This window comes from Frieseomelitta varia, unplaced genomic scaffold, assembly GCF_011392965.1.
Source record: "Frieseomelitta varia isolate USP_RPSP 00005682 unplaced genomic scaffold, Fvar_1.2 scaffold_248, whole genome shotgun sequence".
In the NCBI taxonomy this organism is placed as follows: domain Eukaryota; kingdom Metazoa; phylum Arthropoda; class Insecta; order Hymenoptera; family Apidae; genus Frieseomelitta; species Frieseomelitta varia.
Genome location: NW_025109977.1, coordinates 665,556 through 690,767, shown reverse-complemented (window position 1 = coordinate 690,767; position 25,212 = coordinate 665,556). Strand labels below are relative to the sequence as shown.

The following is a 25,212-nucleotide window of genomic DNA, read 5'->3' as shown; positions in this document are numbered from 1 at the left end:
ATCTTTCTCATAACATCTAATAGTACTACCAATCAAAAGTAACTGCAATAGTCGTGGGTGTTAAAGATAACTTTTACTTGTATGAACATGACGTATTTCCCGCGCGTAGAACGGCATCAGTTTCCCTAACCCGGAATACGTTCATCGATTGGTTTTTCGCGTCGGACCGTATTACGTATGCAGTCTGACAGACTGTCGTTCGTGAAGAACTCAACTGTCGCGATAAAAACTTCTTAGAAAAAAAAAAAAGAAAACCATCTTTTAACGACAAAGTAACTGACAAATATATCATTTACGTTTCATGTGATTTGCATGTTGTGCATAAATCCTTGGTTAAGTAAATTGCTTGGAAATCCATGATGGCGCACGTTGAAAGATCGCGCTAGTACATACCGATGTAAGTGCCGCGTGTACCTGTTTTTTGTTTCAATTCTTCGGAAAGTAAGGAATTCTCTCTGGACCCGGTTCACCACGATATCTCCAATTTTGATATTGGAATTCCTGCACGAGCGTCGACACGTGATCATCGTCTTACATCGTTCGCATCGTTCACACATCATTTTTTTATGGTGGTCGTCATCATGCAAGCACAGCAGCAGCCACAGCAACAACAGCAGCAGCCACAGCAGCCGCAGCAGCAGAATCATCAACAAATTGCATGCAGCAGTGTCATTCTCAAGATGAACGAGATACCACAGGTTTCGACAATCGGTACGTAGCAAGACGATTTCAATCACGTCCCATTCTACTTTAACAAAGTGTCCAATCAAATGGATAATAAATTTGCATATATTGATCTCGAGATGTTCTGACTCGTTTTTTACCAAGTAAATTTCTACAAAAAATTAACACCGACAAAAATTAAGCACAGATTTATACATGGTCACGATTTGATTATTCCTAACAGTTTTGTCGATATTAAATCGTGGCTGTTATTTGAAAAAAGAAAATTTGTGAAATAAAGCTTCACGTGAATTGAGTAACAATTTAATTGGCATACAACTTACGTATGTAAAATGTCTTGTATATCTTTCATTTATCATGATATATCGTAGTAATACAAAGATGTACATACTGCGTATAGACATTCGTATATAGTATATGTAATAAAAAATGGAAAATGTGATGTAAGAGGGAATACCTTTAATATATTTACGTGTTTTTTTTTTATAAATCTACGAAATGATATACATATACACATGTGTGTGTATTATTGTCATCAAAATTGCTCGATAACTTTAAAATTTTTTTTTGATGAATACAAGTATTATCCTTTGTATATAGTTTTCTCCTTTTTCAAGCTTGTTTTCCTTGTTAGCTGTCTATCTACCCTTCTTTCTTGCTCTTTGGTTGTTTCCGCTTCAAAGTGACGATGGAATATTCCATTCGATACCTATGCCATCTGCTTTCCGTGCGAAAGAGTGGGGATGGTCTTTTGTATAGTGTCAGTGGTACTTTCCTGACAGAAAATACAGTAATTTTGCAATTAAAAATTCTCTTATAATTCCATATTTTAAAGTTTTCTGGTATTTGTATTTTTTTCTTTCTCCTACAGTCAATATTTTTATATTTTAAATTAGGCATAAATACACATGCTTCAACCTTAATAAACGTATATTATTGTTTTCAATGAATTTTAATGAACTTACAGTTCTAAAAATCGATATTATAGCATCGATATTATAGCTGTAGTATTAGTTTGTCCTCTAAGATGTATATCTTGGTACTAAAAATAATCAAATGATTTTAACAATCAATTTTGTTCATACGAATTGAGAACCGCTGTTGTGTTTTCTTTGTGTGCTCCCAGGCGCGTACCATCGCATCTGTATGTACAATGAGCACCTTAAAATAATAGAAATTTTTTATATTATTTTCTTACATTGCAACGTATTCGTGAGAATTATTGTAACTTTAAAATGGATTTCTTACTAAAAGATTCACCGACGAGAAAAGGATGACTCCGTTAGCTGAAAACAGAAATTTGCTACTTTTTATTAGATTTTATATCGTTATTATTAATAAGCTGTAAATATATCAGTTATTACTTCATTACATTTATCTATATTTTCATACATTCAATACGTTCATTAATTAATATAAAAATTGTTTGAAAGGTAGAATAAGCAAAGCAACGGAAAAATGAATTTATTAGTTTCGACAATTTGTGTTCAGAATTTCTAAAAATAATTTGACAACGGTGTTTATGATCAAACGTCTGTCAATTATACTGAGAATAACAAAGAAAGCAAAATTATCAAACTCCGAAGATATAAAATACGAAAAACGAAAGGCCACAGGGTGCTAGACGTGATATTCGCGGCGTTGAGCCGGGTGTCTTCCATGTTCCCATTTGATGCCCGGCACAGCGTTGCAGAGGTCTGCCATAGTTGCCAATTGACCAATCAGATTGCTCCTTCTGGTCTGGTGGGGATAACCTGGTAGAGCGTAACTTGTACAGGAAAGGAATACAGAGGACATACTCTGTATGGAAACGGAAAGCTACGAATTGTCTTTGCACGGTTTGAAGTAATAAAAGAGCGTAAACTCGGATAGTGCGGAAGAAATAAATGACTCTGGAGAGCTCGGAATCGAACAGCAAGAATTTTTTCGAAGTGAGAGAGAAAGCTCGAGTTGCCGACACTGAAGCGTAGAAGAGTCTCGAAGTTAATTAGAGGTGATCGTGAAAACAGAGGTGCGCGGCGTGTAATATCGAACAGAAGAGAACGTTTGGGAAAATTTGACAAAATGAGCATAAGACTAGCAGAGAAGAAGGAGAACGTGATAAAAAGTTCGGCCGGTGGAATCGGGAACGTGGTCAATAGTTCGGATGACGTTTGTAATGGAACCGTCGAGTGGCAAAATGGACAGAATCTTCTGGTTGTTACGCAGGACACGCAGGGCAAAGAGCTAATTGCGATCGCCGACAATCAGACGATTAACGTTGCTGTTGACTCCTATTGTTCGTATTTTTCGCCTCATTTTCGTTTCTGAATGCGATTTCGAGTTTCCAACGAGCCGGCTAACAAAATCGATATACATGTTTTATTCTACAGTAGACATATTGTTTTTATATAAACTTCCCTAAAATTTTTGAAACAGGCTCGTTAAAATCAAAATTATTGTATATTGTATTGTCATATTATAAGAATGTTTAAATTAATAGGTGTTCCTGAAATTCTTTAAACTCTTTTGAGAGTTAAAGTAAAAGAAGTGAATGTCTTTGTTTCATTTACACACGAGTTTCCAAAATCTGACAAGTTTTATAAGAAACGTGTTTGAATTTACTTTTTTCAGGGTTACTGGAACTTGCTCACAGGGAGTATCAGGCAGGAGATTACGAAAACGCTGAAAGGCATTGTATGCAACTGTGGCGACAGGAAACATATAACACAGGGGTTCTTCTGTTGTTGTCTTCTATCCACTTCCAGTGCAGAAGGCTAGAAAAGTGAGCATCTTCCTCCCGTTGTGTAACTTTCGAACAAAATAGAATGTTGATCAATTATTATTCTTGCATTTCAGATCCGCTCATTATAGTAGTTTAGCGATAAAGCAGAATCCCTTGTTGGCGGAGGCTTACAGCAACCTTGGGAATGTTTTCAAGGAGCGTGGTCAACTGCAGGAAGCTTTGGAAAACTATCGGCACGCCGTTAGATTGAAACCAGATTTCATTGACGGTTACATCAATCTAGCAGCTGCATTGGTAGCTGCTGGAGATATGGAACAAGCGGTTCAAGCATATGTGACTGCTCTACAATATAACCCTGTGAGAAATCAATCCTGTTATTAATATTTCTTTGTAACCCTTTGTAAATTATCACACTTGCGTACGTTTAATTTATCTGAGCAAATTCTGCTACATGCTGTGAAAAGTATTCTTGAAGAATGGTTGTTTGAGATTATCGAATATATATATTTTGTGCATTCGTGTGTTACAGGATCTTTACTGTGTGAGAAGCGATCTTGGTAATCTTTTGAAAGCATTAGCAAGACTTGACGAAGCCAAGGTAAGTTTTCTTTATCTGTTATACATTGCTGTAAATTAATTTGACGTGTCACGCACATGATTGAATGCATCAATACCGCAGTCAAATACTAAGATGTTGAGCATTGCTGTGTTGTTTCATCAATTTTGTTTTTGACTAGATATGGATGCATTACGTAAAATGTGCACGAGTGCTAGTTAGCAGCTCTACAGAATAGCCAGGAACAACTGGTATCCACTAGAGGCGAAAAGCTATTTCTCTTTGCGATGAAATGTATGCGCGACGCATGATGGCCTGCTATCGAAAGCAATTGCGTGTGACTGTGAAAGAAAATTCAGATTTTGATAGTAGATTATCCATCGTGCGTGTTTTCCTCTTAATTAACGTAATCACTGCGTTTGGTGTTTTTTTACTTTTTTATTTGTCTGTTTATCGAGAACCGATGAAGGTGCCCAAAACAGAATAACGTTTCTTACAAGACATCAAACGCAGGACGAGGGTTTAAGTTTGAAATTAGCTAAAAACTCTATGAAATCCCTCTTGGCATTGCGCGTTTTGGAATAACACTGATGAGAGCAACAACGAAATATCTTTATTTGGTGTTATTGCAAAGTTTAACTTGCCGGTCCTATTATAGCAGTGTCTTTTGTTTATCGTTGATTAAGCAAACAGTGTCGATTCTTTTCTTTTTCAACGAGCTACAATAGGACCAGCAGCGCGCGAATGTAGCGTTTAAGCTCATCTCATTTGATTCAGCTCATTCTGAATGTGTATTTACTTTAGGTATACTCTGATCCGTTACATATACGTGGACAAATGCAACCTTTCTTTTCCAACTACTCTTTCCAATTTTAAAAGTAAACAAATTGTGTATGACGATGACAATTGCGCGAGATCACTTGACTAGTTCCATATTCATCGTTTATTATGAAAAATTCTTAGCTCTTTTTGACGAATCTGTGTCAAAATATTTTTTTAATTATGTTGGAAACTCGTGGGACTTTCTCGGCTCCTAAGAGTTTCATTCGTTTCAATGATACGTAGTGAAGCAAACGAGTCAAGTGGTCTACTTCATAACAGCAGCGCGGCGCGGCAATAGTCGACGAGTAGAAACTGATTGCAGACAGTATATGTAAATTGTTGATAATTTTGCTCAATTCATGTTTGAATTTCATATTGGTATCTTTGTTTGATGTTTCATACTTTTTGCAATCAAACTCGCCGATGATACTCAATGCAGCAAAGAGAAAGGCTTTCCGTTGAATTTCCTGCCGTTCTTGAGCGCTTTCTAGTTCACTCGTTTGTTTTTCGCTTAGTACGTTTTGCCACCAATAATGTTGCATTCACAGAAAGATATCGACTGGAACTACTGGTTATCGATGGGATCACAAAAAAAAAAAAAAAAAAAAAAAAAAATAGTATAGATGGGAAATGGTTTTCCAAATTTATCTTCTTCTCTAAAGAGCAATATAGATTCGCGTTATTTATAATTTTTTTTTTTTTTTTAAAGTATCGTTAGCTACAGGGGTCGCAAAATTAGCACGTTTGTTTTTTTTTATGCTTTAATTTGATCTTATTTTTTCCTTTTTAACCAGGGGACTTATTTTCAATGCAATTGGTAATTGGGGGTGGGGGTGTAAGACTTACACGATTGTGATATGGTGGCTGACGACCTCAGCGAAGCGTGTCTTTCAGCAGCACGCATAACTAGGTACTTCTATATACGTATTTAAGAAAAGAAAAGAAAAGATAAAAAAAAGAACATAAAAGATAATTAGAAAAAAAAAGACAAAGTTGAGGCGAACAGTATCAGTGAAGAGACATTAACGCAGCTGTCTTGTTGTTGTGGATGGGATGATCAACTCTAGGAGGGGAAGTCGGAGCAATGTGATTGGTCTGTTACCATGGGTTCCTTCGTCAAAGGGTGAATCTGAATCTGGTTATTCAGTAACACACTGTCTCTCGGTCTAAGTTTATTATGAGAACTTGCGAGCCGTACCTACCGTCAACCTACCAAAGGGTACACTGCAGGTAAAGTAATTCCCAAGGCCGATCTCTGAACAATCCGTCACAGGCCAATTGACTCCGTTGTTTCCGAAAGGGAGTGAAAGTTGGATCGTTTCAATCGAGGACCGAAAAGGCATGTTTGTGCACGAACACACAGCAGATGAACCGAATCGATTTTCTCTTCGTTGCACGTTGAAACAAGGGAATTCTCAGTTGAAGCTTCATCCAACTTCGTTTCTATCCGTTATCCACAGTTATCCCGACGCTACGATGCCTGTTAATTTATCCAGCCTCTCATTACCGTTCCCGATAGAGATCGGCCAACTGTAAATGCCCTTTTAAAACTTACTGTTTAGGTACGGATTTACTCTGTTTCTTATAACAATGCAGCCCGCCTCTCGGCACGCGCGATGCATTTATCCCTGCTTTGACCCTTAGGAGCGTCGTCATGTATAGAAGATATTGGGATAATTTTGTTTTCTTTACTGCATTAGGATATTAACGATAATACAAATTCAATCGAGACACGATGGTCTAACGTTGAACAGAGAGACACATGTGAATAATGAAAAACCAATGTTTGTTTAAGCTCGTCGACTGAGAACGGACAATGTTGGAGGTGAATTGAGCAGAAACTGAAACTAACTGACGGCGAGGGGCGTGCTGCGTGCCGATCGAGTCCACCGGACGCATTCCGGAGAATCGATGGACACGAGGCGGGACGCCCGTATCGCTTGTGTTTTCTACGAGATGACGTTTCTAGCGCGCACCTAAATCCTTCTTTCCCTGTTTTCATACTAGACTCCGATCCACTGTTACATACTGTATGACTTGCAAAATGGATTTCGTTCTCTCTGTTTCTGATTCGTTCCCGTCCGCCCTGGAACGCGAGGGGAGAATTCGAGTGTATAAAGTACAAACCTTGCAGGAGCAAAAGCCTCTTTAAGAAGATCGCATTTAATTAGCTTTCACAGTGATTGATCGCTTGTCAAATTGGCATTAACTTACGCGTTTCATTTGCACCGAAATGTAACAGAAATGTGTACATGGAACATTTCTCCGAGTATTGATAAATTTTGATCGCGTAACGAAGCAGCAATAAACGAGTAACATGTGGTAACAAGTAATTGATTCCTGAAAGCATTTATTTGCATCTCTGCTAAAAGGTACTTTATCTATGTGGTGGGAATTCATAGAAAAGAAAAGGGACGTGAAACGAGGAAAGAGAGAGGTAACGAGGCAGGGCAGAGAGGACGAAGGTGTATGAAAAAAGATATATTATTGTTCTCTGAGGTTTATCGAAAATAGTGAAATGTATGTGAAAGCCTGCGGCGCGGCGAGGAGAGGCCGGGCAAAGCGCGCGGCGCGTCTCTCACAGTACCGCGAGCAACCTGTTTGACCCCCTGTTTGTCTTTAGGCTTGCTATCTAAAGGCGATTGAAACGCGTCCAGATTTCGCGGTCGCGTGGAGCAATCTTGGCTGCGTGTTCAACGCTCAGGGGGAGATCTGGCTGGCGATCCATCACTTCGAGAAGGCCGTGGCTTTGGACCCAAATTTCTTGGACGCTTACATCAATCTTGGCAACGTGCTCAAGGAGGCTAGGATTTTCGATAGGTAAGAAAATAATTGGACTAGTGGTTTCTGTCAGTCTGGTGCTAGAAATATCAAATTTGGAAGTATACACGCGATGCTACTACGCCAGTTCAAACGATAGAATAATGTAATGTCGCTTTGTTGCTTTGTAGTGACGTTGATTTCCAATATTAGATACAGCATTTTCAAAACATTGCTGTTGAAACGTTTCTGATTGAAAATATTTGTTCGTGTTTATTCGAATTATTGCTAGTTATGTGTAGAAAATAAATAGTTATCAAGAAAATAAATATCACATGATATGTTTAGTATAGTCTGTTCAGACAAGCTCTATTTGTACACATTTTTTTTTTTTTTTAATTCTTATAGTAGTAAAAAATGAAAATTTATTCATATTATTATTGTTATACGAAATTTTATAATACAATATCATGGAGTTTCCATGTATGAGCACTAGTAACAAGTAGCTTGAGAAGTCTCTTTGGCAATAGATATATGGTTTTAACTTCCTAACCAGAGGGACGCGAGTTCGATTCTCAATTAAAATAATAAAAATACATGTCATTTTTTCTCCTCATTTTCTGGAACAAAGTGCACAGTTTGATCGATCGTCGTCTCGAATTTCCCATGGACGTCGGTTTATAAAGCTTGTGCTAAAAAAAATTGGCTCTAAGTTATTCATTTAATGCTCAGTTTACAGTCACATTAATTGGAGTCAAAGAGTCAGACAAAAATACACGTATATTTTTGAAAGTACCCTACCGTGTTATTACGTTACATTTTCGTGTAATAATGAGAAATGTGCTCTACTTTTTTTGTCTTTCAAAGTCGAAAGTATTTTCGCGTTTGCAAAACACGTTTACCGAGGAATCGCAAGCAAAGCGCATGAGCCGACGTGTAAACACCAGATCGATATTCATACAGCGTCCTTTGAAGTTCATCGTCCTTTGTTTCTCCAGAGCGATGTCCGCTGACAACGCAGTACGTGAATTTCTCCTTGGATGTCCTTCGCAACTCTCGCTATGTCGAATTATTTTGCTAATATTATTTCGGATGCGTAAATTTGAAAATCTATTTATTTCGAATACATGCTTATTTATTGGCTTGGAATTTGCTGGAACATAAAAGATTTTTAGAATCTACAAGAAAAAAATATTTACTTAAAAATTGTCAGAAATATTTACTTGAGAATTATCTTAAATATTTATTTGAAAATTATCAAAAATATTTAGTTGAAAGTTGTCAGAAATTTTTACTTGAGAATTATCAGAAATATTTACTTCAAAATTGTCAGAAATATTTACTTGAAAATTGCCAGAAACATTTACTTGAAAATTATTAGAAATATTTACTTGAGAATTATCAGAAATATTTACTTGAGAATTATCAGAAATATTTACTTCAAAATTGTCAGAAATATTTACTTGAAAATTGCCAGAAACATTTACTTGAAAATTATTAGAAATATTTACTTGAGAATTATCAGAAATATTTACTTGAAAATTATCAGAAATATTTACTTGAAAATTGTCAGAAATATTTACTTGAAAATTGTCAGAAATATTTACTTGGGAATTATCAGAAATATTTACTTGAGAAGTATCAGAAATATTTATTTCAAAATTGTCAGAAATATTTACTTGAACAATACACATAGCTACGTAATGGAGGCTGACTTGGCAACAGATAGGAAATTACCTCCGCGAATGCGAGCTGAATTTTTTTTTTTTTCTTTTTATTTACGCGTATTCGGAACCGCTGGAATCTCGGAACGTTACGCACAATAGCGGGAGAAACTGGAGGGCAACTATCGATTCCAAGGATCGCTCCGCCCCTACGCGCGCGCGAGAGCGAGAGCGAGAGAGAGAGAGAGAGAGAGAAAGAACCCCTTTTACTCTTCAAGGGAGGGTGTAAGTTGTTCGCGGGTTTGCCAAAAACGCGTAAGTTGTTCGCGGTGGAGAGAGAGAGACTCTCGCGGTGTCGGTCCGAGGGAGTGGCAAGTTTTGTTTATTAATTATTTAAAAAGAACACACACACACACACACACTAACACATTCATTCGAGGCATCGAAATGGAGAAGGAATGGACTGCCAGTGCGTTGTCGTGTACACGGTGATCTCGCCCTCGACCACGATCGCGCCCTTGTTACGCGTGCAGTTAGAACGAGCTCTCTCACGATCCTCGGCCCGTGGATGTATCTCGTGGATTAAATATAGCGTGAAAAGGTCAATTTCTCATTGTTTTTTTGTTTTCCTTTATTCCGTTTTATACCGGCGCGGTGATACACGTGTGCGAATTTTACTCAAGATCATCGTGTACGTGCGAGTCGGCTGTGACATCGCCATTGCTACCGAATCGAAACCAACGAGCAACATTTTCCACGCGATTCTACGTGCGTTTTCACGCGAGTCCGAATTCGGAATCGATGATTGAATTGTGATTCACTGTCCGTTCGTTCGGAGAACGACCTAAATGCTCACTTCTCTGATTGTGCAATGAATTTTAACGACGTGCGAATTTTTTTGTTTACGACAGATCCGTAGCTGCTTACCTGCGTGCTTTGAATCTCAGCCCTAACAATGCAGTCGTGCATGGAAATCTGGCGTGTGTTTATTACGAACAAGGGTAAGTATCCGTCGGAGAGTATATTTCGTTATTTTTTGATTGCGCGTTAATCTGTTTCTTTGTCTTTTTTTCTAGGCTTATCGATTTGGCGATCGACACGTATCGCCGTGCTATCGAACTACAACCGAATTTCCCAGATGCTTACTGTAACTTGGCGAACGCGCTCAAGGAAAAGGGGCAAGTGGCTGAGGCTGAGGATTGCTATAATACGGCTCTCCGCCTTTGCCCTTCGCACGCCGATTCCCTTAATAATCTGGTATTTATATTTCTGTTCAAATTATTGGCGGGAATAAACTTTCTTCTTTTTGTCACTACGACGAATGTATTTTCATTCTAGGCCAACATAAAACGCGAACAGGGGTACATCGAAGAAGCAACTCGGTTGTATTTGAAAGCGCTTGAAGTATTTCCTGATTTTGCTGCAGCTCATAGCAACCTGGCTTCCGTATTACAGCAACAAGGGAAATTAAACGAAGCATTGATGCATTACAAGGAGGCTATTCGCATTCAGCCAACTTTCGCGGATGCGTACTCGAACATGGGCAATACGCTGAAAGAAATGCAAGATATACAAGGGGCGCTTCAATGCTACACAAGAGCTATACAAATTAATCCCGCTTTCGCCGATGCTCATTCCAATTTAGCTTCAATTCACAAGGATTCCGGGAACATTCCCGAGGCTATTCAATCGTACAAAACTGCGCTGAAGCTGAAGCCCGACTTTCCCGACGCGTATTGTAACTTGGCGCATTGCCTTCAGATCGTTTGCGACTGGACCGATTACGAGGCTCGAATGAAGAAATTAGTCTCGATCGTTGCCGAACAATTGGATAAGAACAGGTTGCCAAGCGTGCATCCGCACCACTCTATGCTCTACCCGCTGTCTCACGAATTCAGAAAGGCCATTGCTGCTAGACATGCGAATCTTTGCATCGAAAAGGTAAATAAGACTTTTACCTTTTAGGTTTTTTTTACCTTTTACCTAACTACTTTACATAAAACTGTTTTACAAATTGTTACACAGATACACGTTTTACATAAACAACCGTACAAATACCCACGTGAAATTGGCACTCGCTTGAAGATTGGATACGTTTCGTCCGATTTTGGGAACCATCCTACTAGCCATCTGATGCAGTCGATTCCGGGGTTGCACGACAGACAAAACGTTGAAATCTTTTGTTACGCTCTCAGTGCCGATGATGGAACCACTTTTCGTGCAAAGATCGCTAGAGAAACCGAACACTTCGTCGATCTATCGCAGATTCCGTGCAACGGGAAAGCAGCTGATCGTATTAACGCGGATGGAATTCACATTTTGGTGAACATGAACGGCTACACAAAGGGAGCAAGAAACGAAATATTCGCCCTGAGACCGGCACCGGTTCAAGTGATGTGGCTTGGATATCCCGGAACATCTGGTGCTAGTTTCATGGATTATTTAATTACGGACGAAGTTACATCACCGGTGGAACTTGCTAGTCAATACAGCGAGAAGCTTGCTTACATGCCACACACGTACTTCATTGGAGATCACAAGTAAGTCTGCGAGATTATATACGATTATGGTACTATATGTGAAATTTATCGGTATTGTATGTTTTTGTTTTTTTTTTTCTAAAACATATTTATTTTTGAAGGCAAATGTTCCCGCATTTAAAGGAACGTCTTATTTTGACGGACAAGTTGAATATGAAAGGCAAAGTAGCAGATAATGTAGCTGTGATAAATGCCACCGATCTCTCTCCCATGATTGAAAATACGTGCGTCAAAGAAATCCGCGAAGTTGTCGTACCGGATGCCAAAAATAAGCCAGTAGAAATTTCCTTGAAAGTTGCGGAACTGCCAACCACTACTCCTATCGAGACAATGATTGCTTCTGGACAATGCCAAATGTCTGTGAACGGCGTTGTAGTTCAAAACGGCATGGCCACCACGCAAGTGAATAACAAAACAGCTACGGGTGAAGAAGTGCCTCAAAATATCATGATTACAACGAGACAACAGTATGGTCTGCCAGAGGACGCAGTTGTCTACTGTAATTTTAATCAATTGTACAAGATCGATCCGCTCACACTTCACATGTGGGCACATGTAAGTTTATTCATATTTTCGTGACAAATTTACATTGCCAAAATTATTGCGTATTTTGTACATGGACGCCGACACCAATTTTCAGATTCTAAAACACGTGCCAAACTCTGTATTATGGTTACTACGCTTCCCGGCCGTTGGTGAGCCAAACCTACAAGCGACAGCCCAACAATTAGGTTTAGCTCCCGGTAGGATCTTGTTCAGCAATGTTGCTGCAAAAGAAGAACACGTTCGAAGGGGACAGTTGGCTGACGTATGCTTGGACACACCGCTTTGTAATGGTCACACTACTAGCATGGATGTTTTGTGGACTGGAACTCCAGTAGTTACACTACCAGGTGAAACGCTGGCATCTCGTGTTGCTGCTAGTCAGTTGAATACTTTGGGCTGTCCTGATTTGATTGCACGAACACGTCAGGAATATCAGGACATTGCTATTCGTTTAGGCACTGACAGAGAATAGTAAGTAAATTATTTTTTTTTCCTATCCCTACAGCTTCATATTCGACATGAGTTAACCAACTGTTTCTTTTTAAGCTTGAAAGCTACGCGAGCCAAAGTGTGGAAAGCAAGATCGGAAAGTCCATTATTCAATTGCAAGTTATACGCAGCGGGCATGGAAATGCTGTACAAAAAAATGTGGGAACGTTACGCGCGAGGCGAAAAGCCTGATCATGTGTCAGCAGTAGATAAAACCGAAAGGGAAAAATTACTAACAGTTACATCTTAAACATAACTCTATTTCTAAATATTTTTATTTATACAGCTTTAATTCCACATCTGGCTTCTCTTTCATTCTTTCTTTCTTTTTTCTTTTTATATAAAAACGTAACATTTAAAACAGATAATCGGTAATCTATTTCATGAAAATAGGATTTTCATACAAATTCCATATGTTTTGGTATTCACCGTTTTCTATGATACGTCGTCAAGCTCGGGTAACAGGATAATTATCATACATATACGTTCAATTACATATTTGATGTCGCAACAAAGAAAATTGTGGATTGTTATACCGTCGTACGAGTCACAAGAAATAATTACATTCATTTTCTACGTTATACAACCACATCTTTCACCTTATTTATACATATAATATATTATGATTCTCGTAAAGTCAGATGTCTATATTTTTTGTTTATCTTTTTGGTAATATGTGTATATTACCTGAATTGGAATGGGATTGTGTACAAGATTGGCTTCTTCATTGTATAAAGTACAATGACACAGACATAGTATGTATGTTGACGAAGGTTTGTATTATTAATATGAAATACGCAGCTGTCATTGATACTTTTATTCGAAAGTTTCTTTGATTCTCAAAGTCTCTGACGCGTGACTCATTACATAATAACGAATAAATGCTGGAAGGATGTTCTTATGGTCATATTTTCCGAATTTATAACGATATTGTCGTTCGGATCGGCACGTAAATGAAGATTGAAATACAGAGAGAGAAGAGTCGGATTATTTGCACCAAGATGTTATTGCTAGAAATTGCTGGTAGCAGAGTTGCAAGTTGTATTATATATATAATTAATTAATGAGATAGACATGTAAATATTAAAATTGTTATTGCTTTAGTTACGATAACGTGTACGTTTAAGATTGAAGAAATGTGTGAGGTAGTGAAAAACGTCGACTGTAGTAAATTCCGATGTACGTCTATAGAATAAAAAAAAAGAGAGAAAAAAGAAAAAAAAAGAAATAATTAAAAAATATAATTTGAAAGAATGTGGATGTTGTGAGAATGTTGGATGGATATGCGATTCGTAAGATCGATTTCTTTTGTGAAATTTTTACTCGATCCTTTGATATTAGTTTCGCATAGAAAAATACAGGTAATGCTTGAACGAATAACTTGCTTGAATTTCTTATATTTATTCAAAGTAATCATTCAATGCGGTTTATAATTTTCAACGAGTTCTACTTGAGAGAGAAATTTAAACAAGTGATTTTCGACAAACAGGCAACGTTCAGTTGAATTCGATGTACGTATGATCTCGTCCACCTGCTGTGTGTATTATCAACATTGCACAGTCTCCATAATGAATAATTGTTCCTGTTACGCACAATTTATATCGGAGTTCAATGTTTCTTAATTTTTATTCCGAGTGCAATCGGAAGAGCAACAAGTATGCCGTATAAAAAGTATCGTTGACATTAGAATGAATTCAGATACCAAACCTTGACCTTTTATAAACGATAATAGTACATTTGTGTAGATTTACGGTAATTCAACATCTGAAGAACTTTGAAATAAATTTGCCAGTGTCAATGACTTCTCAACAAACCGTCTTCTGATTTATGTTTTTACGTCGCGATTTATTTGCTAGGTAATACTATGCTACGATTCGTAAAATTGCGATTATTTTGGTTATACCTGTCCTAATGATTATTCGTGACGAATACGTGACCGCCTTGGGCCACCTCTGCCTAAGAAGTAATGTAACGAGTAATTGTTTTTATGTAAAAAAAAAAATAGCGCATAGCATTCAAAATAAAAGTAACAAATTTTTTACTCTTATTTTTTTGTTAACACGAGAAAGTTACAAATCGTTCGATCCCTAAGTTATGACGAAGTGTGATGAATGAATAGTATTGACAAGAAAAAGAGAGAGAACTAATCACGGTAAGAAGAAACAGAAACGGACAAGTTGGGAGAGAAAGACGAAGTCATTTTATTCACGTGTAATTGCCAGTAGTTTTCGCTAGAGCGACAGTTTTTACAATGATAGAGCACGATATCGGTACTTCTGAGACGTATTATCGATTGCTCGTGCTGGTACTACCACCATGGAAGGGTGAAACTGGGTCGAAAGCATCCTTCCCAACAGGAGTAACTTCCCTCTGCGTGTTCTCTTCCGTCCTGCTTGCTCTAAAACCGGCACCGAAGCTCCATCTTCAGTCGCCACCTGCCACTAATAATAGCAATCGTTTAAATGGCAACTAATCGCCGTTTCAACGCATTCACGATGATTCATTTAAAAATTTACCGACGACTCACGACCCTCCAACGCGATAACTTTATCATCTCGGTTCTCGCGGAAACTTCATTCACGTTTGTCTTTGTCGCTTTTTTTTCTAACGTGTTCCAAGTTCTTCCGAATGAACATAACCTATCAACGTATGTACGTATTTATCTGTATGATAAAAAAAAAAAATCGTATAAATATACGAATATTTATCTATACGATTAAATTCGATTTCAGACGTTTGAAAATCGAAGTGTGATTTCGTGAAAGGAGCGAATTGCTTGATGACTGGAGAGCATCAATCCCGGAAACCGTATAAAATTTAGTTGCAAATTTAGTGGTTGTAGTGGTAGAAACGGTTCTGAAGAACCACTTGAATCGAGCCATTGATTTTTATTAATTTGTCGTACTGTGTCGATTCTATTTCGCGAGACTTTACTTCCTTTCACATAGATTTCGAGATATTATCGATCAGTTTTGTAAATAATTGTAAATAAATGTTCGATGATCTAATCGTCGTATCGCGACCGAAATGAACGATCGAATTTCACGCTTGAAACTTCATCGTTCGTCCAACGGGGGGCGGCAAGAAATTTCGTTGGACAACAAAATTGGAAATTAGGTCAGTTTGACCAAGCGAATCCAGGTTTCCAGGGCCGAGATCGGGTATATAACACGTTCGCAACGTCCAAATGTCTCGGTTGGCGAGAAAATCGTGGGAAATCTTCGCGAGAGGGAGATTCGAACGCAGCCGTTGGGGTGATTCGCCAGCGTTTGAGTTTGTGTTGCCGAGCCTCGAAGCAGGGAGGGATCCTTGACATAAATAATCAGTAGTAGAGCACCGCGGTACTGCACCTGTAGCCATGGTAACAGCATCGATCGAGGCCTACTACAAAGTCGAAACCAACTACCCTCCTCGTGCTACGCGTTTCTTTCTATTTCCCTTCGTTTCCTTTCCTTTTCTCCACGCCCGCGTTTCCCCCTTTTCCCTCTTTCTTTCTTCATTCCCTTCGATCGCCGCGATTTCCGTCTCCGTCGCGCTCGGTTTCGCTCCACTTTGTTCGTTGTTCCACCCTCTCTCTGCTCTCAATCTTCTTTTTTTTTTCTTTCTCTCTCTCTCTCCCATTATTTCCCTCTGGCTGCGTTTTCTTCAATTTCCCTGTGTTCCAGTTTCCCAGACTTCGCCGACCTAACCTCCTTTACGCTTGTACACTCTCGTCTTATTCGACGAGTGTTCGTTACGTTTTCTTCTGCTTTTTAAGTACGACTTTTCTTTTTATAAAGAAACAAGAAGTACGTGTTTGTCGATCTTCACTCGCGTGCAAATCGTGCAAAGTCTCTGTTATCTAGCAGAATGAAGAATATAGAGCACGCTCTTAACAAACGGTGTATTCAACGTTCGGTTCTCGCAACGGCAGATTGAGAAATAAGTCGCGTGCGTTTGCGGAAGAGAACTGTTGTACCGAAGCTGTTGAAAAAGACCGCTTGGTTTTCGCTTTTTGCTCCCGCAGGAGGTCGCGACATCGCGAAAAGTGTACACGGGTACCGTTGATCGCGCAGTGGCACACTGTTTCCCCTTATTCTTTCTTTCCTTTTTTCACGCTTGCGCTCCGTTATCTTTTCACCGATTTTCAGCGACACGATCATCCTCTCTGTCTTTTCTTCTCATGCCTCACCGTTACGGAGGATAATCGAGCTCGTGAATATCAGTATGCGCGAGAGGAGAAGAGAGAGAGAGAGAGAGAGAGAGAGAGAGACCGGTAATACCGCTGCGTGGAGGAATACGAAATGCTCCGACAAAGCATTGTCATCTACGTATAAACGAGTTCGGATGAGCCCGAGGAATCGGCTCGTCGGACTCGTTAAACGCGAGAGCACCGTTTCCTCGGTGGTTACACGAAACTGCTTTTAGACGTAACGAGGCACCACCGGTGGTGCATTCGGTGTGACCCTGATTGACGAAAGCGTTCCCAGAAAGCCAGCACGGCCGGCGCGATGCCGCTTTTATCTATTTTTATCTATTCGCGCCGCTTCTGCGAATCTCGGCGTCCGATGCTCTACGGGGAAAAGGTATATATTGCGAATATCTTCCGAGTTGGGAACTTGAAAAGGGAGAGAGAGCCCCCTCCTACCGCCTCCCCACCCCCTCCCGCCGCCAACCATCCAAGCGATATCTAACATTTCCTCCATCGTATCGATGGATATACGCATCCAGCCGATATATGGTTTCCTCGATAAATTAACCGGCCGGCTATTAATCCCCCGATACCACCAGCCAGATAAAACTACCGTTTGGACAACAATAAATTACCGTTGATAAATTACTTTCGGATACGTCGGTAATTTTCGATCGTCGCGGATTCTCCTTCTTCTCGTCGAAAACCAACGAGTCGAATTAAAACGGAGAGGGGGGGAGGGGGGGGGAAGAGGGGCGAGTTAAAAAAATCGATTCACGTTGCCGTCGAAGGTGTCGATCGGAGAAGAATCCGGTGATAAGGACGGGTGAGAGTAGTAACGGTACCGAGTGGCGCGAACAACGTGGGGAAAAAAAAAAAGGTTGGAAAAAAAAAAGGAACGGACTCGACACGATCCCGCGAGCCGACGTTCGTGCACGGAACTCGCGACGAAGCCGCTCGCGGCGCGTTTCAAGGCTGAACCGCCTCTTCTCTACGCTCTAAGCTCTCCACGCTCTCTTCGTCCCCCTCCAAAAAAGACATCACCCCCCTCCCACACCACCTCCCGGCCCTGGTTCTCTCTCGCTCTCTTTGTTCTTCTTTTTCTTTCTTTCTATTCCCGTCTCGCTCGGTTCGGTTTCCTCCTCGTTCGTTCGTTCGTTCGTTCGTGTTCGTACGTGTTCGTCGATCGCGCCACGGCGACGGTGCTATCCTATCGCATGACTCTGCAGCGTTACGCAACGAACAGAAGGCTAGGTGAGCGGCGCAGGCCGCGGGAGCAGGCTGTCGAGGAGCTGGAAGAGCGCGCATGATCGCTCTGCGACAGTGGTACTCACCGAGGTTACACGCACGACTCTTTTTCAACTCTGGAAAGTTTGCCCGTGCCGCAACTCCCCCCCGTTGTCAGAGGGCGGAAGCTTCGAATCACGGAATGCGCACGCAACAAAAATGCGTCGACTGTAATTGGTAACGATGTTCCTTTCGTTTGGAAACCGATGTCACGCGCGCCCTTTCTCGCTGGATAACCGTCGATATTTCCACCTACGAGACGAAAAATTGCCTCAACTCCAAGTACTTGGAAGGATCTATGAGTGTTCTACTCTAATTTAAGTATTCTAATTACTCTAATTTATAAGTATTCTGCTAAAATTCGATTATTTATTTAACACGAAAATCCGATTCGCGCGCCATTTCCACGGTCGTCAAATCGTGAAATTTGAACGATTGTCGATGATTATTATACCCGATGAGCACCACTGGGCCACGATCACCTTCACAGGCGCGCACGGCCGTGCATACGTGCAAATTCGATATACACATGCATGCATTTATTCGCACGATATGCCACGGTATGCGTGTCCGTATATTTGGAATCGTTGTGTATTAATTTATTGCACACAAATCGGTGAACGTAATAGCAAGCGTGGAATCACGGTTCTAACGTACGTTCGCGCTCGTGATATGCACGTAGGTTGCGTCACGCCGGGGCGCCTTCCTGCGAACAATCCGATTAACTTGCATTCCCATGGTCACCCGTTTTTTCTTCTAATCACGCGGGCATATTACCTCCATTCTGTCCATGACGTGTTCTCTCTCGTTGCTTCAGGCATTTGAGGTTTTTCTCCGCGCAAATGAAAGGCGAATTTTCCGCGAGAAACAATAACATTCGGTTGGACTATGCTATACTATACTGTATTTTGTTCGACGATCTTTTGGCCATTTTTCAAGGTCAAGGACAGAAAGACAGTTCTAAGAAAATTTTATTTGATATTGCCTCATGGCTGTAGAGTTTCTTTACCATGGATATTGGATGATTTTGTACGAGCTTGTACAGCACTTTTTTCCGCTTTTGAAAGTATAACGGGAAATGTTCCATTTTGAAATTGTTAACGAGCTCGTGCATTTTTTCTTTCTCTGAAACGAGCTTGAACAGTTAGCTGTCAGGTTATGCAATGAATTTACGCTTTAAAATGAAATACTAGTTAAAATATGTATATATATATATATATATTCATGATGTCTCAAACTTGAATCAAACTGCAAAGGTTTAATCTACACGTGAGAAAAAGAGAAAAATGTTATGTAAAGCTTGTCAGGAAACGCCTTGTTACGGAGTTACAAGCAAATATTTATCTGTGAAATAAGTTAGCTACGCATTTTCCAGCAAAGCAAATGGAAGGTCAACTGTGTGTTTATTTGTCTTTAATGTCTTTAGTTATGTGTATTCTAGTACTCTTAATTACCCATCGTTCATAGTAGTATCTGACGTCAAAATACACAATATATAATTCATTCATATACAATATTACAGGACGTTCCTTTACAAACATCTTTTTCTTTTTGTTATGTGTTTTTTCCCCTTGTATTTGCGCAGTTTAGGAAGTTAGGTCAGAAACACAGTTAGGACAATAGACATATACACGTAGGAAATAAAGAATTTCTTAAGAAACAGTAGAAATCAATGATGATCTTGATCTTTCGTTTGTTCATGTGACAGGGATCATTTTTGCATGAGTTTAAAGTGAGTTGATTCGAATGAAAAGTTTCAAAAATAAAAACTGGCAATAGAAATGCCAATCATTCGACGACAATCCGTTATTTTTGACTGGTGAACGTAGGAAATTCGCGCGCACTATCTTTCGATCCTAAACGCAAAGAGATAACTCGAGCTGCGTTAAAAAGCAAAATACACATCGCCGAGATTACTTACGTAATCGCTTGTGCATACCTACTCGAGCGAGCATAGGTGCGTACAGTCTCGTCCAAGCGTCAAACAGTTTCGTCGGGAAATATTTGAAGTTTTCGACTGTGCAAAATATACGATCATCGTGTCGCGGCAACAATTTCGCTCTTTCTCTCTGTCACTGAAGTATTCTTTTCGTAGATTCGTTAATCGTCGTCGCTCCACTGCGAGTCCTGCCTTTAATCTTCTTCCCTTAGTCCTCGGTAAACATCAGTTATTGCACCGTGTCGGATAATTTATATCTATTACGAAAAGCAAAACAAATGATAAGTCTGTTAAAAATAATAATTAAAGTCTTCTTAATAATTTCTATCCAGCGATGTCATATCGACGAGTTCAAAAGAAGAAGAAAGCGACGATATTATTGTGTACGGTTCGGTCACTCGTTATGGTCCGCGAACCAGTTGCCGGCGCAAAGGGTTAATCGTGATATTATTATCTAGTGTTTACACGTTTACTTACTATTTAATATTTACACATTAGTAATTGCTAGTATTTACTATTTAGTATTTACACATTAGTACTTACAGTATTTTAACCCATGATTTTTCCTTGCACAACATATCTTGCACACTAACCTCTTGCGCTCGAACGACGTGCCACGCACGTCGAGAATTTTTTGTCCCAAATTGCAATATTTTCTCAGTTTCAAATATAATATAAATGTAACCCAGGCAAAACAAACGATAAGTCTGTTACTTCTTAATAATTTCTATCCAGCGATGTCATATCGACGAGTTCAAACGAAGAAGAAAGCGACGATATTATTGTGTACGGTTTGGTCACTCGTTATGGTCCGCGAACTAGTTACCGGCGCAAAAGGTTAATCGTGATATTATTATCTAGTGTTTACACGTTTACTTACTATTTAATATTTACACATTAGTAATTGCTAGTATTTACTATTTAGTATTTACACATTAGTACTTACAGTATTTTAACCCATGATTTTTCCTTGCACAACATATCTTGCACACTAACCTCTTGCGCTCGAACGACGTGCCACGCACGTCGAGAATTTTTTGTCCCAAATTGCAACATTTTCTCAGTTTCAAATATAATATAAATGTAACCCAGGCAAAACAAACGATAAGTCTGTTACTTCTTAATAATTTCTATCCAGCGATGTCATATCGACGAGTTCAAACGAAGAAGAAAGCGACGATATTATTGTGTACGGTTCGGTCACTCGTTATGGTCCGCGAACCAGTTGCCGGCGCAAAGAGTTAAATCTGTCAATTTGAAAGAATTAAAATTGAAAATTTGAATTCGTATACCGCGAGACGACAATTTCATTCTTTCTCTCAAGTCGGAACCATGATTCCTACCACGATGTTACAACTCGAAATTAGGTTAACCCTTTGCACTCCAAACTATTTTTGCAATTATTTCTCTTTCTGGCAATTTAAAAACATCGAGTGTGACTCAGCATAAGAATTCCTGTGATAAAAACTGTTGTTGAGTCACACTCGGCAAACGGTTAACCCTAAAATCCACGATATGGGAGCATATCATGCTTTCGAGATGGTCGATAGCAGAGTTTCGAGCTGAAAACGAAAAGATTCGCGAGTTTCGTCTACAGAAAGATCGTCTAATTTTGGAGGATAATGGGGTGGCTCGACGAATTCCCAGCGAGGAGGAATCTCGAAAGCGAGTCCCCCCATGAAGATTCGCTTTCGGTCGGAGCGAAATCAAAAGGGCGGACGATCGAGCGTGGTGTTGGAGACCTGCCTGAAACTGGCGCGTCTGTATGAAATAAGCATTTTCAGCGGAATTGTCGCGGTAATGGGGAGGCGGCGTTAACGAAGCCGGCGTTTAACATCGGGCTGGGAAGTGGAAGCGGAAAGGACGAAGGATGGAAAACCGAAAAGTGGAATAATTACGAGGAGTAGACAGCGAGAGTAATCCGTCGTGATCGGTGCTCGTTAAGAGAGCGCGAGAGAGCGAGTAGCCGGTGAAACAGAGCTGGCTGTTTTGAAAAACAAATAACATTGTTTTCTGACAATTACTTTGTAAAGTTTTTATTTGTAAAATAACGAAATTCCAATTAGATGATTTATTTGCTCTCTCGTGAAATAAATTATTTACCTTATTCGTTATTTGATTTTGATAGAAGCAATTGGTTTCTTAAGATACAACGTCCAATGTTTGTATTTACCATTTATTATTCTGCTATCTACAGGCACAAGTTGAAATGAATATTGCTCGATTTTTTTGATGACGATCAAAGAAATTTAGATGTGCTCCGTGAACATATATCAATGGAACAAGTATTTGTAAAACATAATACTCCCTTACTGTCTTCGTCGTTAGTAGTGAGACTATTCTCATTTGCAACTTGAACAGATGTTCTCAAATTTTGTTCGTCAACGGACCGAATGTTTGAGGAACGTGTCCTATTAAAAGCTAACGTAAGACAAATTTCTGCCGTGATAACACTAACAAATTATTAAGAATACCCGTAGGTAATGTCGTTTTTCGATACTGTACAAAATTTTATCTTATTTAAATTATTGTCACTAGATGACAATGTTTATTAAATTTGAAAAAAACGACATTACTTATGGGCACTCCTATTATTTTGATTTTCATTGATCAGTTCCTTTTCTTTTCATTTGAGTATTTTCGATTCATTGATATTTATCCTGAATATTATTTGTAAAGATAAATTTCCAATTATCAAGTAAATATCAAATATTTTCTCGAACAATCAGTTCTTCGATTCATCATTTTCCCAATCACTTGCATTGCTTCAAATCTTTTTAATCGACCAACTGAGCTACACACCATTAATTGAAAATTTATCATTCGCCAAATACCGAAGACCATTGTTTCAAAAATTTCTATTTAAAATAATAATCTAAACTTAAAAATTAAACATTCTGGTTCCACTGATATTTACTTTGAATATTATTTTAAAGACAAATTATCACTCATTATCGTTATCGAGTAAATATTGTTTTCTCTAAATAATCAGATTTTCAATTTGTTATTTTCCCAAATTTTATTTGCGTAGCTTCAAATTCTTTTAATTGACCAAACATGGAGTTACATACCATTCGCCAAACACCAAAGAACGTGGTTTCAAAAATTTATCTATAAATATAAATTATTATTCAAAATAAATTTCGCCCAGCGAGTCTGCTCTGAAATTAAACGACGATCCATCGTGCGGATTTGCCAGGGCGAAAGTCCGCTTCCTCTGCAAGCGCGATGTATGTAGATACCTACGCGCTTCCGCGTTGCGCTCGATTCGCATCGTTACTAACGATCGCCTGTTCTTACAGCTGCTGTTCTCTTTCGGCCGTACACGCGTGAACGCTTCCGCGATCAATGACGCTACGCTGCGTTGTCCTTTTCAACCTCGTAAAATCTTCTGTTGCCTTCTATCTTTCTTTCTTTCTTTCTTTCTTTCTTTCTTTTTTTTTTTGCAAGAGCTATGTTATACGTTTAGGTTAGGTTGTAAGTGAACCACGTGAACTGGCAACTGATTGCGGACCATAACGAGTGACCAAACCGTATACAATAATTCGTCGCTTTCTTTTTCTTTTAAACTCGTCAGTATAACATCACTGGATAGAAATTATTGATTACTAATAAATTTATTATTTTTTTTTGTCGGGATTATACTTAAATACACTTGAAACTGACAAAATATTGCAATTTTGGGACAAAAAATTCTCGACGTGCGTGACACGTCGTTCCAGCGCAAGAAGTTAACCACTGACAGTGATTGCGGACCATAACGAGTGACCGAACCGTATCCAATAATTCGTCGCTTTCTTTTTCTTCTAAACTCGTCGGTATGATATCACTGGATAGAAATTATTGATTACTAATAAATTTATTATTTTTTTTGTCGGGATTATACTTAAATACACTTGAAACTGACAAAATATTGCAATTTTGGGACAAAAAATTCTCGACGTGCGTGACACGTCGTTCCAGCGCAAGAGGTTAACCACTGACAGTGATTGCGGACCATAACGAGTGACCGAACCGTGACCAATAATTCGTCGCTTTCTTTTTCTTTTAAACTCGTCAGTATAACATCACTGGATAAAAATTATTGATTACTAATAAATTTATTATTTTTTTTTGTCGGGATTATACTTAAATATACTTGAAACTGACAAAATATTGCAATTTTGGAAGAAAAAATTCTCTACGTGCACGTCGTTCCAGCGCCAAAAGGTTAGAAAGTTGAAAATTGTAACACGACACGTTGCGACGCCTCTTCATTTTTTTCCTTGTTCGAGATCGATGGAAACGATGGAAACGAAAGACTCCGGGTTTCTAACGACGGTACACGGAGAGGACAATCGAGGATGAGGAAAATTAGTGTTTCCAGCAGTTTCTGCGAAGAAGTTGATAGGCTGTAATTACGCTGGATCGCCGTAATGATAGTTGGGAGGTTTTATGCTATCAAGTCCCCCGTGTCAAGGGGAAGTACCTACGTACATATTATATGTACAATGTGTTAGAGTAGTAGCGTTCTTGACGTAGCGAAAAGTCGATTAAGAGAGGGGGGGGGGGATTCTCGTGTAACAGGTCGATATATATATATATTTTTTTTACGTCAAATCAAACACGAGCTTTGCAGCCAAAGTTTTGCAGTCAAATTCACAGAAATAACGAAACTAAAAATGGTTCGGCGAGATAGAATTTAGCGTCGAAGACCTGTTATAAATGAGTAATGCAGCCACAGCATCTCGTCTGTCCATGGTGCAACTTGAGATCATTATTTACCTACTGTAAGACAATAATGGTTTTCGACGATTAGGAAATGCAGAGATCGATCTCGGTACTATTTCGAGCGTTGACGAGATCGAACTGTCCAGAAACACGAACTTGTGCTGTAAGTACCTACTTTTGAAACTTCGAACGCGTTTTTCTCAAAACCATGTTCTTCAAACTATGTAGGTAGGACAGCTTGATAGTTAATTGAGTAATGAAACTTCAAACAAAGTTCATTTTATTTTTTTATACAGATTCCTGTAGAGATTTGCATTTC

The 25,212-nt window shown here is 39.1% G+C and overlaps 1 protein-coding gene and 1 long non-coding RNA gene across 3 annotated transcripts; one reads left to right on the top strand and one right to left on the bottom strand.

Moving 5' to 3' along the window:
* Positions 1 to 132: 132 nt before the first annotated feature.
* On the top strand, positions 133 to 14,033 carry LOC122528288 (UDP-N-acetylglucosamine--peptide N-acetylglucosaminyltransferase 110 kDa subunit). 2 transcript variants are annotated; one of them, XM_043653261.1, is made up of 12 exons: positions 133 to 711; positions 3,298 to 3,448; positions 3,523 to 3,766; positions 3,939 to 4,007; positions 7,411 to 7,607; positions 10,123 to 10,212; positions 10,288 to 10,468; positions 10,550 to 11,152; positions 11,237 to 11,751; positions 11,853 to 12,306; positions 12,392 to 12,768; positions 12,844 to 14,033. In XM_043653261.1, exons 1-12 carry the CDS (start codon positions 567 to 569, stop codon positions 13,034 to 13,036), a joined length of 3,219 nt encoding a protein of 1,072 aa, XP_043509196.1. In that variant the 5' UTR covers positions 133 to 566; the 3' UTR covers positions 13,037 to 14,033. The 2 variants fall into 2 exon arrangements, with proteins under 2 accessions (XP_043509196.1, XP_043509195.1); XM_043653260.1 differs by lacking the exon at positions 133 to 711 and adding an exon at positions 2,435 to 2,962.
* LOC122528294 lies at positions 13,124 to 18,277 on the bottom strand. The gene is made up of 2 exons (XR_006306536.1): positions 17,736 to 18,277; positions 13,124 to 15,449 (listed from the first exon to the last, which is right to left on the bottom strand). It is a non-coding gene; the product is annotated as an uncharacterized LOC122528294 (long non-coding RNA).
* Positions 18,278 to 25,212: the final 6,935 nt, after the last annotated feature.